This window comes from Stylophora pistillata, chromosome 2 (assembly GCF_964205215.1).
Source record: "Stylophora pistillata chromosome 2, jaStyPist1.2, whole genome shotgun sequence".
NCBI lineage: Eukaryota > Metazoa > Cnidaria > Anthozoa > Scleractinia > Pocilloporidae > Stylophora > Stylophora pistillata.
This window is the reverse complement of record NC_142520.1, coordinates 2522002-2539700: the sequence shown is the minus strand read 5'-3', so window position 1 is coordinate 2539700 and position 17699 is coordinate 2522002. Positions and strand designations below refer to the sequence as shown.

General features: G+C 37.8%; 2 protein-coding genes and 1 long non-coding RNA gene across 4 annotated transcripts in view; 1 reads left to right on the top strand and 2 right to left on the bottom strand.

Moving 5' to 3' along the window:
- The window catches only part of LOC111326544 (proprotein convertase subtilisin/kexin type 4), a 16153-nt gene extending 14816 nt beyond the window's left edge, over positions 1-1337 (bottom strand). For both annotated transcript variants that reach the window (XM_022930555.2, XM_088748639.1), the window contains exons 1-2: positions 1177-1337; positions 939-1063 (exon numbers count right to left, since the gene is read on the bottom strand). In XM_022930555.2, coding sequence (XP_022786290.1) covers positions 939-1040 — 102 coding nt within the window. In that variant the 5' untranslated portion in view covers positions 1041-1063; positions 1177-1337. The remainder of the gene's footprint in view (positions 1-938; positions 1064-1176) is intronic.
- A 1752-nt stretch (positions 1338-3089) lies between these two features.
- LOC148736655 (uncharacterized) lies at positions 3090-4780 on the top strand. The gene is made up of 2 exons (XR_015996596.1): positions 3090-4157; positions 4466-4780. It is a non-coding gene; the product is annotated as an uncharacterized LOC148736655 (long non-coding RNA).
- Positions 4748-16496, bottom strand: LOC111326545 (furin-1). Its single transcript, XM_022930556.2, has 13 exons — positions 16238-16496; positions 15371-15475; positions 14691-14774; positions 13469-13606; positions 13033-13097; positions 12021-12109; positions 11275-11453; positions 10392-10607; positions 9770-9870; positions 8643-8876; positions 7842-8134; positions 6732-6863; positions 4748-6034 (listed from the first exon to the last, which is right to left on the bottom strand). Exons 1-13 carry the CDS (start codon positions 16397-16399, stop codon positions 5781-5783), a joined length of 2052 nt encoding a protein of 683 aa, XP_022786291.2. The 5' UTR covers positions 16400-16496; the 3' UTR covers positions 4748-5780.
- Positions 16497-17699: the final 1203 nt, after the last annotated feature.

Below are 17699 nucleotides of genomic sequence, written 5' to 3'. Positions count from 1 at the left end.
AGTCGTAACGCTCTGAGCAAACGCAACGGGTGCGTGCGTCTTGTATTGTATTGTATTGTATTGTAATCTTTATTTAGACACGATCAATTCATCAGCCTATAAAAATACATATCACATACGCTAAGATATTTAAAATTAAAACTACATACTATAACACTAAAGCTGTTTTCCGTGAATGCCGTGCGTTAGACTTAAAAAATGTCATTGATCTTACGTTTAAATAACCCCAGAGACTCTGTGTTCCTTATATCGCGTGGTAAACTGTTCCATAATGTGGCGCCATTGTAGCTAAAGCTTTTTCTGTAATAATTAGTGCGAGGTAGTGGAACATTAAGCTTATTTTCAGAGTCCCTGAGGTCATCACTCTCTTGACCGAGAGTTAGATATATTCGCATCTGTCTCAACCTTACTTTAATCATATGACTGTCCCTCTTTTTCTTTCTACGTTTCCTCTTTTAGGTCACGTCTCGCGGGACCGAACATTCTTTTTCCCGACCCTGCTAACATCATCGTCTACGGCCCAAATACGGGGACTTCTGCCTAATGTTCTCAACAACAGCGCGCACGAGGCTGGACAGCTCGCTGGGTAAAGAGAAACGCCCTGCGCTCTTCGAGAAACAGTTATAATGCTAGGGTGACGAGTCTTTGTTTGATTTAAAAATTTCTATTGAATGTGTGGTGGTATGTATGGTGAACAGGTCGATTAAAAGGCAATGAGATGAAACAGTGACGGGGTTACATGTTCATCGATTAAACACCAATGGCCAGGACTCTACGATGACTTCCGTTCAAATGCAATTTGTCGAAACGTCAGTTACGACCATTGACAAGTTCTTCTTCGGACCAAAACTCATCCCGACGATCAGGCAACACAATCATATGCCAATCACGTTAATAATTCTCCTCAACAGTATGAATAAGGTGAAAACAACTCTTACCCGATTAGTTGCATATTCAGTCTCTTGGTTCCGTCCAGTTTGTATTTTTTCCCCACTGATTAAAGGCACCAGCAGCAAGACAATTATAGTCAAGCGGTCCATCCTGATGTGGAAGGCAGCGTAATCTTTATATGGAAAAGACGACAAACTGTTTTACGAATTCACAAATAAGACTACGTGAATCCGTGGAATAGTCAATTAAAAACATAAATGGCATAACAACATTTTCTTATCTTACCCTCAAACGATCGTGAAACCTTTTCTTTTTTAACACGATAGTCAGTGCTGATCTTGTCCGCATTCGTCCGCAGATCATGGCATTAAAAATGTGTCAAAGCTGAATACTCAGCCGTTTATATGAGGATCGCCTCATGAATACAGGAAGTAACATTTCGAGGAAAAAAAGTCATGTATAGGCAGAAAAGGAAAGCTGACTCTGTAGGTCAGCTAACACTTCCTGTGTTCGTGACCGGCGATTTTACACCAAAACAATTGCAATGTTTAAGCCTGACAACGATAAGGAAGCATTCATTACAATTTCATTTTCTTACATTCCATCCTATCCATACCTAAAAACACAACCGGTTCAAATAAAAATAATGTTTATTGCAGTTCAATTTTAGCCTGTCCTAAACGTTGATTGAGCCAACTCAATTACTATTATTGCGTGATATTATTAAGGCATGATATCATTACCGAAGGCACAGTGAGACGTCAGCAACATTGATCTGTTCTTTAACATGACTTGAAGTTCTTACTTTGCCAAGTAGCTGAAGGGTTACTGTAAAAGCACATATATTTTCATGAATGCGAAAAGGAACACAAAACGAACAGTGAAACGTCACAAGTGTGGCCAGTTTTACAACTCTTTAAGGAAAGCATGACTGTGCGGCTCTGTGTGATTTTTGTCGACAAAGCTTTGTACATTATTCTACGCCGAACAAACGAGGTTTTGCTTGCTTTCTGCCAATTGCTCAACCAGTCAAGCTCCCTGACTCATCGTTTTTATCTTATCGGCAGAGCAGGCGCAATTTTTTTCGCGTTTTTCTGGCGAACGGAGGCAAGCGCGAGGCGAGCCCGAGGAGCGAGTCGCGAGTCGCGCGCAAGAGAAGAAACGCCTGACTTCGTCCTCGCGGTCGCCTCGCTTGCGGGCTAACTTCTCTAGAAGACTTGGAGAAGATTAAGTAATGATTCAACCACTTACGCGTTCTATAGACTGCAACAAATAGCCTGCTGCCTTACACGGATAGCAACCAGTGTGTCAAAAAATAAATTTGGCAAGCTTATTCCCATGATGAGGTGTTGTAAATTCTGGTAGACACAGAACGAAATTAAAACTTTACGATTAGATAGTTTATTCTAAAACATTACAGCCGCAAGGCTGATTACGTAAAGATCATCGACAAGATATATACAGTAATGCCAATATAAAAGCAGATAAAAGTAGGTATATAAAGGTAGATGTATTAAGGTACAATTCATTGCAATTACAGTTAATAAAGGATGAAATGCCAATATAAAAATAAAAAAAAAATTTCAAATTTAAAAAACCAGGAATAATAACAGCCTACATAATGAGCTAGTAATAAAACTATGTTTGGAACGTTCCATCTCGCATTCAGGCTTTGAAAAAATACATATACATGGTGGTAAAAACTAACGTGTGATAAGCAGAAAAAAATCAATCAACTACATTGTTTCATCCCTACAGACCTGTTTCGTGGTTGCCCACTCATCAGGGGATTAAAATCCCCTGATGAGTGGGCAACTACGAAACACGGTCTGTAGGGACGAAATGTAGTTGATTGATTTTTTTCTGCTTATCACACGTTATACTCGCTCTACTATATGTATCGAGCACTGTTTTACGGATATTATGTTTAACCCTTTTGGTGGTAAAAACTATATATCTTATATCACAAAAAATCTCGAAGAAAAAATACCACTTACACAGTTAGGTTATATTTAAAAATTAGCTGATAAAAATAGGCGTTCATCTCTCGCTCGGTGTTTAATTTCGGCCGGTGACTAGAATGTGTCCTAGATTGTATTCTGTGACCTACAGACAGTAGGTATCAGGATTCCCCGAGGATGTTTTTCTTGATATTTTATCGTATCGAAAGTTTTCTTATCTTGTTTTTCTAATAGATCGTAGATGTTGACCACCTTAGATATGCCGATATCTCCAGCAACTCTTAACAGTCGTAAGCTCTGCATTCAGAGCACCGTGGACCGATAGACCATCGGTCAAATTAGGGATAACTAGACGTTGAAACAGATAGTCTAAGTCTGCCTGGCTGGATATAACTTTCTTTCCTTGATGAGCGGTATACGTGCGATGGTTAGTTCCAAACTGCCGCTCGTCGATTTTTCTCAGAACAGCTGGCTTGACGTACTCCTCGACTACACGATCTTCGGCGATCTTAAACAGGATTGGCGTGAGCGAAATGGGACGCAGACCTTTGTTGACGTCTTTGATCAGCTTTGCTGAGGCTCTTGGTGTAAGCGTCAACGCCTTCTAAAGTCATTTTAGACGAAAGAGAATTATTTGAGAAAAGAAAACGAAAACATCGGCAGATTGCCTGACACAATCCCCCTTGTATTGTTTAATTTTGCACTCAAGACACTTAGGGAGGAATTGATACGAACTCAAAACAATGTTTTTTGTATGAAGAAGGGTGGGGAGATTAGAAGAAATGAGTCTGGTGGATGTGGGGATTCAAAGACGGATGGCAGGAAGAGGATATCCTCTCCCGCTACCCCATTTCACATGGTTCGTATTTGGGCCCGTATATTTCGACTCTGGTAGAATTCGACTGTAAGCTCTGAATTGAGTGCATTAGGCAAACTTCTACTCATGGGACATACGAGAGGGAATGGAATGGGGTAGCCGACAATATCAAGAACACTAAAGAAATTAACAGTTTTAAGCGGACACTTTTTGTTAATGTGTTTCATAAAAAGTAATTTTGAACATATTTTGAATAATTAACAACTATTCACCGAAGTGGAGGTGGTTAGTGGTGGATATTTACCGAGCCGCGAAGCGGCGAGGTAAATATCCCCCGCTAACCACCGACACTGAGGTGAATAGTTGTTTAAGTATATACTAAAACAGTGAGATAATATACACCACCAAACATTTATTTTAATTCATAAATTCCAGCAACGATTCCAACATTTTCCCGCGCGTAACGATCCAACGCGGCTCGGATCGCGGTAAGTGATTTTTTGTTGTAAAAACTGCCGTCACGTTTTTTTGCTGACAGATAAAATTTCCTAAGACATTTGTTTAGCTCTGGGGGCGACATTTCTTCAAATGGTGTTCCAAACTCTTTCTGTATTTGAAACCATTCTGTAAAAAATACCATTTAACTTTGATTTTAAAGTGAACAAGTGAGGTTACGCAAGATTAATTTGCATTTGTAAACAAAACCTTTTTCATTGGTTTTTATCGATAAACTCCTGGTTACCATTACCTTTAAACACGGCCAAACCAAATTTAGTCGCTTTCTCTGTGTTTTCAGGGACTGCTTCGTCGTTATTTGAGTGATTTATTCGCTTGTCACGGATGCAAACCGGGACGCCATTTTTTCCCGAGTTGCTCGGAGGTAAATAGCAAAGGATATTCGGAGTTTGACTAGCCAATCAGAGCGCGCCTTTAACGCTATCCACTGTTTTAGTATATACTAATTTGGAATATATCTTGAATTGAATTAAATTCCTGTCAATAAGTTTTCTTAATTACCAGTATTATGTAATAGTTTACATTGTGACTAAAATGCCCTGTTGAAGGGGCTCTCAGTAGGTAGGAAAAGTATTGAATTTTATTGTTATTTAAACGACCACTACGCCTACGTTTTACGTAAGCTTTAAATAAAGTACACAAATTTTATACAATAGGGCCATAATAAATAAGAAAACATCTAGACTTAAAGAAAAATACATATTTTGACACTAGAAGCATAAATATCATACTTAAGTTAACAAACACGGAAATAACCTTGAAAACGCGTTAATTTGGGGAGCTTCTTCCGTAACAAAACACTTTGAACCATATATTAACCTCTGTTTTATCATTTTTCATATTCATGGAAGATCATTCAGCGTGAAGTTCCTAAACATCTTGATCAGTAAGCACCCGAGCAACTTTTTGTGCTTTTAAAAAAATCAGTTACCTGTTTCAAGATAGGCCAACAATATTCAATATTTCAATATTGTTTCAAGGTAGGTCAACTATATTCAATACTCAATATTTCAATATTGTTTCAAGGTAGGTCAACAATATTCAATATTCAATATTATTTCAAGGTAGGTCAGTTTGATATCTCTCATAATATTTTCCATTCTTACCGAACTTTGTTCCCTACAGATTAGTTCTTGTTTCTTTGGTGGTAGGGCAAGTGACTACCTTAGAAATTATCCAAATATTTTACTCCAATTTAAGAAAAATTTCAACGAGCCTAAAAAAACAACGCGAAATATATCTTAAAACTTACTTTTATTTATCAGGAAGAGCTTACTCGATAACCCTGCAACAACAAAAAATGTCTAAAAGAAGAATCAAAATTAATTTTCCACAAAGATTTCTCATTCAGGCATGGACGTATAATACTGTTTTTTCCTAGACAAAACATGTTTACTTTGATGAGGCAATGTCACGTAATTTTGAGCTGATTCAATATTGAATAGCTAACAGAAACAGAGAAAGTGAAACTTGAAGCTTGGGTAATTGATGAAATGAAAACGAATCTCATTCGCTTGAAGTTTACAAAAATCAGTTCTAACATACTCAAGTAGGATGTATCCCTATTGAATACCGTTCTTTCCGGTGTAATATCTTTATACCGAAACCCTTCCTTTTATATCTGAGCCACCATAAACTCCGTTAGGTTTACTTTCCCCCGACTCTATTGATTTAACAGAGATTACATGTTTGTCATTGTCATGTTTTCCTACTCCTTCATTCTTTTGCATCACGTCATCTTTACCACGGTCTCGTTCAACTTCTTTGTTCTTTTTCCTCCAACGACAGTAAAAAATAAACAAAGCAAAAACCGGGAGAATGGCTAAAAAGCCGAGCATGTCCCATGAACCTTTGAAATAAAAAAAATGTAAAAATAAGTTAGAGCTAAAACCTACGCCACAATAACATCAATCTAATCCGAGAGGCAACACGATTTTGGAAGTAATAAAACTAAACTGGAGAGTTTCGTTGTTTCTAATTTTCAAAACAAATAAAGGAAAAGAGGGTTAAAGGTTTCATAACAGTCGGACGGGATTTGCTTCACTACATCATAATCACAAGTAAATCAAAGCCAATCACATCTTGATAACTCAAAACTTCAGTATCGCCCAAGAGTTGTGGTATCAGTAACCCCACAGTTCTCCCATCCAGATCAGACCATTCTAGCTCATGTTATGTTTCTTACTGCGATGTTTGCGCGTATTGCTCTCCTCTGCCCTTCCTTTGAATCATTGCAGCAAGGTTCTTTTAAATCTCTCCACTAAGAAATTCAACGTGACACCGCCTTCGGTATTGGGTTCTAACAAAGCCCATGGCCACCTTTCCTTTACTTGTCTAAAATAACATGTGACCCATTGGTTTGATAACGATCAAACTTGCTACATGCACTGCAACAAGAAGCGCAAATGACGAAAATGATCTTCGCAGGTGTAGTGCAATCAGATTTAAGCTAATGCAGAAAAGAAGTAGAAAACAATTCAGGAACTGACAGGATTCAAACCTGTGCCTCGCTGATACTAGTTGGGACAATGAACAGATTACCATACCTGACTGGGGCGGTGGTTTCGATGGTTTTGTTGGCACGGGTTGGTTCATTGGTATGTTGCCGACTTCTGGTAAACACTTGAGTGGGTCTGAGGAAGTCCCATAAAGTATCAAAGACCAGTCGTAAAGCGTTCCTATAAAGAAACAGAAAAAAGGGCCAAAAGAAAAACATGAGAATGTCAGTAAAAGAAACAACAATAATTTGATTTGCTAGATCATTGAAACTAAGTGAAACATCTTCTCCTGGCACGTGACTGTACAGACCTTTGTTGGCCTTTCCTTTGTCAAGATGTCACATCCCACATCCCAAGTGCGGACACAGAGTGAGACAAACGATTACATTTCTCTTTAGAGTGTTATTTACTATGATAAATAACCACAGCCTACTTTACTTAACCTATACAGCAGCACAGAAAAAGGCCAAAAGAAAAACAACAGAATGTCAGGAAAAGAAACAACAATAATTTGATTTGCTGGATCAATGAAAACTAAGTGAAACATCTTCTCCTGGCACATGAATGCACAGACCTTTGCTGGCCTTTTCTTTGTCAAGATGTCACATCCCACATCCCAGGTGCGAACACATTGTGAGACAAACGATTACATTTCTCTTTGGAGTGTTATTTAGCACAACCTATTTTACGATATAATGCCACATCTAGTTCATTATATTCTAACTTTCACAACTTTTCTGCTTGATCAACATTGTATTACATATGCCTGTAGGAAATGGGGGGAGAAGGGGGAGGGGAAGGGAGATGGGGGAGAGGGGGAGGGGGGTGGATGCCCGTGAGGCATCAAATGGTACAGTACATATCATAAACTACTTTAAAAACGTTTGGAAAGGGTTAGAGTAACTTGGGAGGAACAGAAAAAAAACTAACTAGTGTAGCCAAGGCTATGAAAGTGCTGCGGAAAGTGAGATGTTGTTTGCAAATTGAAGTAGGGATTGTATAGAGCTTGTGTAGAAATGGTTGTCATCAAGTTATTTTGTTTGGTCAAGTCCCAGAAATTGTTGAATAAGTTTTAGTTAGGGCAACTTGGGAGGAACAGAAACAAAACTAACAACAACAATAATAACTAATAACTTCGAGACCAAAATCAATATTGACCTAAACTGGGGATTTTGGGGTCAAAATCATCAACTTTTAGCTCCCATCTCCCGCTGGGATTCTCTCTCCAGTGAAACAAAGTTGCTATAATCCAGTCTGTTAAGTTTCTGTATCCTGTAAAGTTGTCCATTCTTCGTTTTCGAGTCAGCGGAGATGTGGTGCCGCTTGGTGCTTTCAGCTGAAGGGCCAAGTCGCCACGGTGAGGGAAATCAAGATTTACTTTGATCTGCACGTGCTCCAGGAATTTGATCGCGCAATTTTTCACTTCAATAAAAACTGCACCTGGGATTTGTCTGCAAATAAAAATATTAAACAGGTTAGGTTCATCGCTGCTGTATTTACTCTCATCAGAAAGGCCACTGTATTGGCGAGAAGATCCATTGTATATTTTAAAGAATACGTTAGGGTATCCTTAGGGAAGATATTTACGTCATTCTTAATAGTCTCTCAGCATTGTAAGGGAAAACATCTTTAAGACATTCAAAAAATATAATCCTGGGATTAATATAAAATAATTATGGGATGCTTAAAGAGCAAAAGTGACCTGAACAGTATTTTCAGCTGTGTTATCAGCTGTGATATTCGCTTGTGGAAATAAAAGCATTTAACTTTCACATAATGGACTTGTTACACCAACATGGCCAAAGGTTTATTGCCTCTGTAGCTATACTCCGCGAAGCAAGTAGAATCATCCCATTTCGCGACAGTGTCTAAATTAAAGTTGTTTCTTTGTCCTTTCGAGGATACGTGTGTTCTGTCTTGTTGAAAAAAATTCAAAAGGAAACTAATATCATAGCTTACTTGTTCGTTTCGCTGCCTTCAATCTCACATTTCAGCTGTCGAGGCACTGTTGTCCATTTCTTTGCTAGGCTCACCATCTTGCCAGCGTCCATGAGGCCAAAGCCATAAAACTTGCTGACATATAGGCCTGCTTTGTTCCGCTGCCAATATCCTCGTTTGAGTGCCACCCCCCCTGGGGCTCGCCTTGCACTGTAGGCTACAATGTGCTGTATGTCACGCCAAGTTAGTTTGGGACTAAAAGAGAAAATAGACAGAGCGATGAGGGAAATCTCAGAAAATATAACCAGAAAATCTTATAACAGCAGTACATTTTGAAAACAAAAAAAGTCAAGGTATTTTAAAGTCTCTTGGATTAATTTCGTTCATAAGGAACATGATGGTCATATTGGCAAAGCACAAGACACAAGCACACAAACAAACAGGGGTGATTTAAACCATTATTAACGAGACTCACGCACAGATTCATCCCTACCCTCTACGTTGTTTTCTTTTTTTTTCTTGTTCTTTTGAAAGGTGTATCCATGTGGCTTAGAGCATATGATTCGAAATCTCACGGTTCCAAGTTCAAATCCTGTCCTCAGCCATTCAATTAGATTTGATCCTCATTTGTGCTCTGTTCTACTCACCCGCAACACGTTGGCTGGGCGTTAAATTGCCAGAAATTGTCTGTTCTGGGCCATTTAAACTTAATCAAAATTATGTGGAAACTAACAGAAACTCGTCATCTACTAGGGACAACTCTCTAACTTAATGGCTACAGAAGCTCAAATTTATATTCCGTAATAGTGACCAGCATCTAATTTCTCCTTACAATATCACACCCGAGTCACATATGAAGGTCCCGAGAAGAAAGGAAATGATCACCAACTTAAGAAGCTCTCCATTGTTAAACAAATCCTGTTTCTCAGCACCTTAGGAAATGTCTACGAACAGTATGGAGGATATGCATGCTACAGTTAAGGCGTAAAGGGTGAATTCCACCACGAAATTGCAATGCTAAGGCAAGTGCAGGGGTTGTACATGTTCACAGTTCCTTCTGACATAAAATATACAATTAAGTTGTGTCTCTGTGTGGCTCATCTCTCCCTCTATGCGTGAAGTTAAACAGGATGACGTTATAGTCTTACTTTGCCTGCAGGGTCAGTGCAATCAGCCCGGACGCCATGGCAGTAGCCGCTGACGTGGCTGCGAAATCATCGACACAGCCCTCCTTGTTATCCACTGTTATCTAGTACATGATACACAAAACAGATTCAAACAAATTAAGAAAAACAACCACACAACCGAAAGGAAATTAAAACAAGGTTTTACAAAATTTGTAGCAATCAGTTTTTGTGATCGCATTTGCTTTTCAGGAACGCGTCCAAGTAAACGTCAATCAAAATGTGACCTTGTCCCTTTCCCTAAATCCTCCCGTCTAACGACATCAAACACACCCCCGGGCAAAACACACCCCCGGGCAAAACACACCCCCGGGCAAAACACACCCCCGGGCAAAACACACCCCCGGGCAAAACACACCCCGGGCAAAACAAGCGAAAGTGTCAAAGGCAAAGAAGAAAAATTAATTGAGGTAACTTCTGGATGATTTCGTTTTTTGCTTGTTTTATTTTGTACACTGGTTGGCTAAAGAATATACAAAGGTCACTTTCAGACTTTGTTTTGTATCTTCCTCCTTTCCTTTGATGTCATGTGTTACTTCCCTGTATCTGTTCTCGTTTCGAAAAAGTCTTGTTTCACTTTACTCACAACTTTTCCAAGTCCCTTAAATGAATCCCTGCTGTACGTGGTGGCCATGACTCCGGGACATTCCTCTGCGTAGGTGGGATTAGTTCCATCTTTGTTTACACCATTGATAGCGATGGTGTAAATACTATTCACATAACCATTGTATGCACAACAGTCTCCCGTAATGCCTCCATTTCCAGCTGCAAATGTGTAAATGGCGCCCAGGCCGCCACGACCCTAGATTTAAAAAAAGGGTATGTAGTTTCGTTACACCTTCACACTGGTGGTTATCATGGACCGTCAACTTTTCCCCAACAGTGCGCGCTTTCATTAGCCACTAAATGGTCACAGATTTCAAACAATGAAACTATTTCCCATCAAAAGTCTCTGAGCGGCACTACTGCAAAATCTGTGACGTCAGAGGGTAAACGTGCAATGCTACCCGCGAATGTTGACAGACAATCACCGTAGCACGTCAACAGAGCGTGACTACAGGTCGCGTGACATTTCTACCACTGTAGTATTTTGCACTCAGTCGTTGAGTGATTATTTTCACCTTCAAAGACCTGCTTTACAAGTGAACAATGAGCAACAACCTAAGTCGACTAAAGAAAACGTGCGCTGAAATACATTAACATTTAAAAATAACACTGATTATTCTTATGTTGATTCTTGTTTGGATGCAAGTAGTTACAATGAAAACTGACTGCTGAAAATTTCAACGTTGACAATGTTGACAATGTTGACAATGTTGACAATGTTGACAATGTTGACAAAGACACTAAAGGCGTTGATGGTTTAAGAAGACACAGAGATAACAATAGATAACTAATAACAGGACACCTTAGGGGGTGAAAGGAATGAGATCACTGCATGGTACAGTTCTAATAATTTTATACAATACCATTTTAGTGCCAATTTCTAACGCTTTCCTAGTCAACGGGCCTGGACCCTCTACTCGCCAGCCCATGTCCCCAGGCCCCCAGCTGTTGGAGTATATGTCAATGCTTTCCAGTTTGTGCACCAAGGCCGCAGATTCTGATGCATCGGTAGACTTAATACCTTCGTCAAAGAGGCGAATGCCTAACACAAGATAATGCAACGATAAAAGGTCAGTGTGTCTGTAACAATAAAGATACCCTCATGGGGACAGTCAGAAATTTTGTTTCATGCACATGACAAGACAAAGAAACATCTTTCTCAACATGTATATCAACTCGCTAAGCCCAAAATTTACATTTATCTTTTGCTTCTTAAATTTCAGTGACACGTTTCCTATGATTAAAATTTGTGACACCTTGTTAAGTTCTTTACTCTCTGCAGTTAACCCAGAATAATTATTGTTACAAGACAAGTTTATGAGAATGCTCCATTTCAAAGAACCATTACCATTAACAATGAGCAGAATGGACAAAACTCAGGGGTTTTCCCTGCACTGTTAGGTAAAGCCGTTCAGATAACAAGTGCTATGAGTTTACACCTGAGTTCTTAAGAAAAACGTGTTATTGATTTCTAAAGGATGCGTACATAGTTTCTAGGGTCAAAAGGAGTTATAACTGTTCATGCTCTTCCTTTGTAGTTAAACTCTTCATCAAGGCAATGCTTATTCGAAGAGGAACATGTTTATTAACATATCAAATAAGCCATCACCTGCAATGTTTGCTTCATATGCCAAACCCCGCCCACATAAACCATTATTGGCTACTCCTGCAATGATACCAGCACAATTGTTGCCATGGCTACAAATTAACCAGATTACAACAATTAGATCGGATTATTCAAACCATTTCAGATAGAATTATGTACAAATGGATGAAAAACTTGCTCTTTATTAAAAAACATTATTAACCTGCATTGCATGGGAAATTTAGCGACAATGAACTTGAAGCATACATGTAGGAAAGGAAAATAAATAAATCACAAAACAAAAAGGAATCACAACACCAACAACAATTTCCACACATTTTGGAACAAGTCATGTAATGAGTCAATTACTAATAAACAACATCTAACGTAAGTGTATGGATATTTTCACTGATATGTAAAAGTTAGGATGAAGAATGATTCAAATCCCCAGCTTCTTTAACAGAGCTCCTGTTAAGTTTTCATGTTTAGGCATTACATGAAGGCACGCCTATTGGTTTTTAAACATCGATAACCAAAATCATTAGAAATTCTCTAACATTTGTGGGGTTTGACAGGTTCTTGGGTCAAGGCCTCTTTCTTTCCCATGGCACCATGTTTCTAATAACCCAGAAGTATTCAAATCGTGATTAAGAAAATAAGACAAACAGTGGTGATAAACATTGTATTCCAATGCATTTTATATAGAACTTGACGTTTCGTATGCTAGTCAACATACATTTTCAAAAGTGAAGCATTACAATTTTTGAAAACTATATAAAGTGAACAATTGTAATGGTTCACTTTTGAAAATGTATGTTGACTAACATACGAACCGTCAAGTTCTTTTAATATAAAAATGCACTGGAATACAATGTTTATCACTGCTGTTTCTCTTAGCTACAATGGCCTAAGAACAAGAGTTTATATTCAAATCTTAGTGGGTACATAAGCATATAATAGGAGGGTGAGTGATTGGGGAGCATAAGAAATTTGTAGCTAATATTATGGACAAACAAAGTAAAATAATGTAACTTACCCTGATACTGGCGTTCCATGTTTCATGTGTTTGTTTGCCACATAATCATAACTTAGAGTCCAGTTCTGGTGAGACAGATTAAAGCAAATAAATGAATGACACATAAACATGTAAATAGAAACACTCAAATAAATAGAAATATATAGAAATGGAGAAAAAAGTAATTTCTTCATGTATGTAGAGTTATGCAGACATTGACCTGGTTTCATGTATCCTTTACTTTATATCAAATATGAAGAGTTCAATGAAGGGAAAAACAAAGTTAAACAGCGTTCCAGTGTTTACATGTCAATAATTGTACCGGTTAGTTGTACATGTATGAGCACTTCATGTAAGTTTGTTTCACTGCTTGTCTCTAAATTAAGAAACATCCATGATGAATGTTTTTAAAACAAAATGGAGAAGAAAGAGAGAAAAACAAGACAACAACAATTACATAGTTTTTACGCAGTTCAGGATGTGATCCATCTACTCCATCATCAACCACGGCCACCATAATTCCTTTCCCTGTATAGCCTTTGTCCCAAGTGAAAGTGATGTTGTATGTTGGCTCATTGGATCCTGCTGGTCTTTTCTAGAAAAGAAATGGTACAAGTGTGTAAGTAAGTAAGTAAGTAAGTAAGTAAGTAAGTCAATTTTAGTTAAAGAGGGTGTACACATAACAGCTTACGCTGACAAACCAGTGGCCCTCAAAACTAAGGATTAGTAAGTAACACATGCAAGTCTAGAATTAAAATTGGAACTAGCCTAACAAAGTAACTATTAAAAACAAATATAAATAGAATATATAGAATGAAATATACATTACAATATAGCCTCAAAAGAATCAATGTCTCTATAAGAATCAATAAAATAATTTCTCAAATCATTTCTGAAAGAGGAAGTGCTGCGTTTTTTCTTAAACTCATTTGGCAAACTGTTCCATAACTTGATGCTACTAACTTGAAAAGACCTTCCAGCTTCAGTAATATTATGAAACTTAGGACAGATTAAATTATATTGGCCATGTCTGGTCTCTCTACCATGTAGTGAGTAATCATAGTTAAAGAACTCTCAATATACAGAGGGGATTCCCCATGCAGTGCCTTATAAACTAGTACGCACTTTCTTATCTTAACTTCATCGTAGAATGAGATTCAATTTTATTAGTTTTTTAAAATTTTCCACTTTTCTTGATCTGATGTTAGAGTGTAGAGAGAGACTTTTTAGGTGAGGCATGTGTTCCTCTATGCAATCTCAAGGGAACAATTTCTCAATTTGTGATCTTGAAAAACTTCACTTAAATGTTCTTTGTTGTTCTTCACCATCCTTAGAGATCCTTAGCAATCCTTGTATTCTTCTTGCTTTGTTACTACACCTTCTGTGTTTTTCTGTTCTTACTAAGCTGACTTTAACAGTACTATTTTGTTGTTTCCTTCATTTTGTTGCTAGTTATCACATTGCAAAAATTTGAATAAAAATACAACATTATTGCTCCCTTAAAATGACCAAACTATTCAACTCAGCGAAATTTTTCTGTGGGACAGTAACAATTTAACAATTTAAGCTTTCTATGTATTGGACAGACCTCTCAAGCAATCATTGCTTGCCTGTATAAAACAATTATTGTTGTAAATTGGCTCACTTAAAAAATCGAATGGTTAGAAACCATTACTTACAATGTACCACTGCTCCTGAAATCTTGGGTCTGTTCTGGAGAATAACTGGTATTTTTTCAGCTTCTGATGCATGAACCATTCAACCTAAATATCAAAAAGGCAATAAATGTGATAACATAGTAGTTGATGACTGTTTTAAGCAATACAGAATTTCAACATTAATTGTGGAATTATTAACAAAAGAAATTTTCTTTTTCTTAAGAGTGGTTGGCTTCCTTGCTGCAAGAAATAATGATAAGTGCAGAGGAACCCTCCTTACAGCTAGAGTGTCTGTTTCATGCAGGTTTTAACAAATTATGCTTTATCAATAATTATTAACAGTAGATTGTTCAAAAATCATCAAATGAAGGTACATAGATGGTCTAACCATGATATATATATATATATATTATCTATCCTCTGATCAAGATTCTAAACAACCAAAGATCTTACACCATGTGTTAAAAGCACAGCAATAACATTCTCTTTTGTCAAACAGAAAAAGTAAAGCATCACATCACTTCAACTTATACTAGTTAGCCACTGTAGCACACACACAGTCTTCATGGAATTGTCCTTTCCACCACTCTGATAACAGTAAAACTAACTCTTTTCTGGATTTAAATTCACCCCCCTCTGTTGACTGGAAAACAAAGTTGTTATAAATATATGCATGTACAGAACTAATTATAGTACCTCACCTTTGGCTCAAACTGTAAGTTTCTGTCAACCTCTAAATGTGATTTGATCTTTTCAGACTGCTCCTTCAATTCAGGTTTCTTCAAAGTATGATATTCCTGGAAGACCTTGAAATTGTTGCACATATTAAGGTTTTCAAATCTACTGTGAAAGCATACTACCAACCATTATTTCAAGAATACAAGAGTCAGAACTCGTTTGGCATTGTTCAAAATGTCTTTTGTTAGAAGTTTGAATATAAAATGTCAAATTGACCAGGCATATCTGGTCAGACAATGTTCACTGACCAACAGTAAATTGTTACTGCAGCCCTATGTACAGTAATCTCAAAATAATAAAAATAAAAAACCATTCAAGTGTTAAAAATTTTCGATCGAGTTTTCTAATTTGTGGCTCTGCAAGTAGCATTAAGGCTGCTGTGAAATACAACCTTTCTAAGACAAGTGTTTAAACCAAGTTAAAACGTTCAATGCTGTTGAGACTGATGCTTTTCCAACATTCACCTCAGTTTCGTCTTAAATGGCAAAAAATGCAAACATTAACATGTTCATGTAGATAAATGTGGGAATTTAGCTCTTCCAGACAAATTTCTTTGATCAGTTCTCCTTTCAAAAGTTTTCAACACAATATAGAGAAATATACCTATAAACCATTTCCATCGAAATAAACAAGAGAAGTAAAACAAGCGACATTTTTTTAAGTCCAGTCATAAAGCTTCAAAATGATATGTTACTTGAAGAGATTGGTTTAAAAAATTCAGAGGGAAAAGTTAGCGATCACCTTTGGAATAAAAACGCGTCAAAAAAGAAGCAATTTTGGGTGCTAGTCACCCATAACGAGGAAAACATGAAATCGTTATAAGTACTTACATGTTTGTCGTAAGAAAAACCATATTTCAGTGCTACTTTTTCGGCTTCTCGCTGACCACCTCGGATTTTCACTGCCCAGACATTTGTGTAAATCTCACTGGCAAAAGTACTGGTTACAAAAAATAATATGAGAAACAGTAAGGAACTCGAAAATCTAGCCATTGAAATGCTGACTTGGTCGCTAGATTCTTGTAAATATCTGTTGAGGTGTTCATTTTTTCACTTCCCCTGGCAAGTACGTGATTCAGGTTAAGGCTGAGTGACCCAACACGCACGGTTGGACTGGTAACAAGGAAAAGCTATAAATATTTACTCAACGCATCACGTACACATACATGCTTCATCGTACGGTAGACGATCGCAAGGGATAATAATTAATAAACATTTTAACTCTTCCAGGAAAACTGGGCTTTTGTTTGTAACAAAGTCCACTGGTTACAGTAGGATCATTCTCTTCTATATACGGATCTCGTTATCGGAAAAATGATGCAATTATTCCCGTTAGGGAAACGAGAAACTTAGATGTTGTGTTCGATTGTTGGTATAAATGGCGATCAACCTTAACATCTAAAGAAGCCCATGTTGTAGGAAGATGCGAAAGCACATCAGTTAGACTGCGAAGCTAAAAACAGAAATTGAGAAATGAACAGAACATTTTTCTTAGTGTTTATTGCTGAGTTTCTTAAAGAGATGGTTATACCGAAAACCTCGTTGAATCGGGCGTACTGCAAAATATACTATCCCAGAGGACGACAGAATATAGTATGTCCTTGGTTGCCGGCCCTTGTTATGCAGTGTATATATTGTATTAAGGTTTTGTTATCGCGGCTGGGTGCATGGAATAAAGTGGCATATTTTTTAAAAATAATTTTTGTTTTTCACGATCGATAAATACATTTTCCGTGTGATATGTAACTAATTAACACGTCTCACTAGTTTATCCGCTCGTGCTGAAAAGGAACTACTGAGGACAGTTGTTGCCTTTTCACAAATCCGATGCTTTTCTTTCCTTCATCAATTACTTCTAAACCGGCACGAGTAAAGTACGCTTAGCTTCAATTAGTTGTTAAATCTTCCAGTTAAAAGAAGACAAAAAAGGTAAAAAATTTATTTGAAAATGACTCTTGAAACTGGTGGGAGAATTTGGTTATAAAAAAAAGAAAAAACGTGTGACCGAATGACGTGACAAGCGCCCAACAATGGCCTTTTCCCAGGATAAACCGCGCACAACGGAGACTGGGCTGAATTATCGCCATGGCGAGGCTGTGGTTAGTACAGATCTTCCATTGCGTGCAAAAGTAATGGCGGAGTTTGTCAGTGATCAGTTTCATAAAGCCTGGAAGAAGCTTAAACTACAACAATGGCTAGAAAATCACGGAATGAAAGTGTCAGGCACTAAAGAGGAGCTAGTGGCCAGAGGGGAGAATGCGGAACGAGCGGGAGTTGAGCGGGGGGGGGGGGG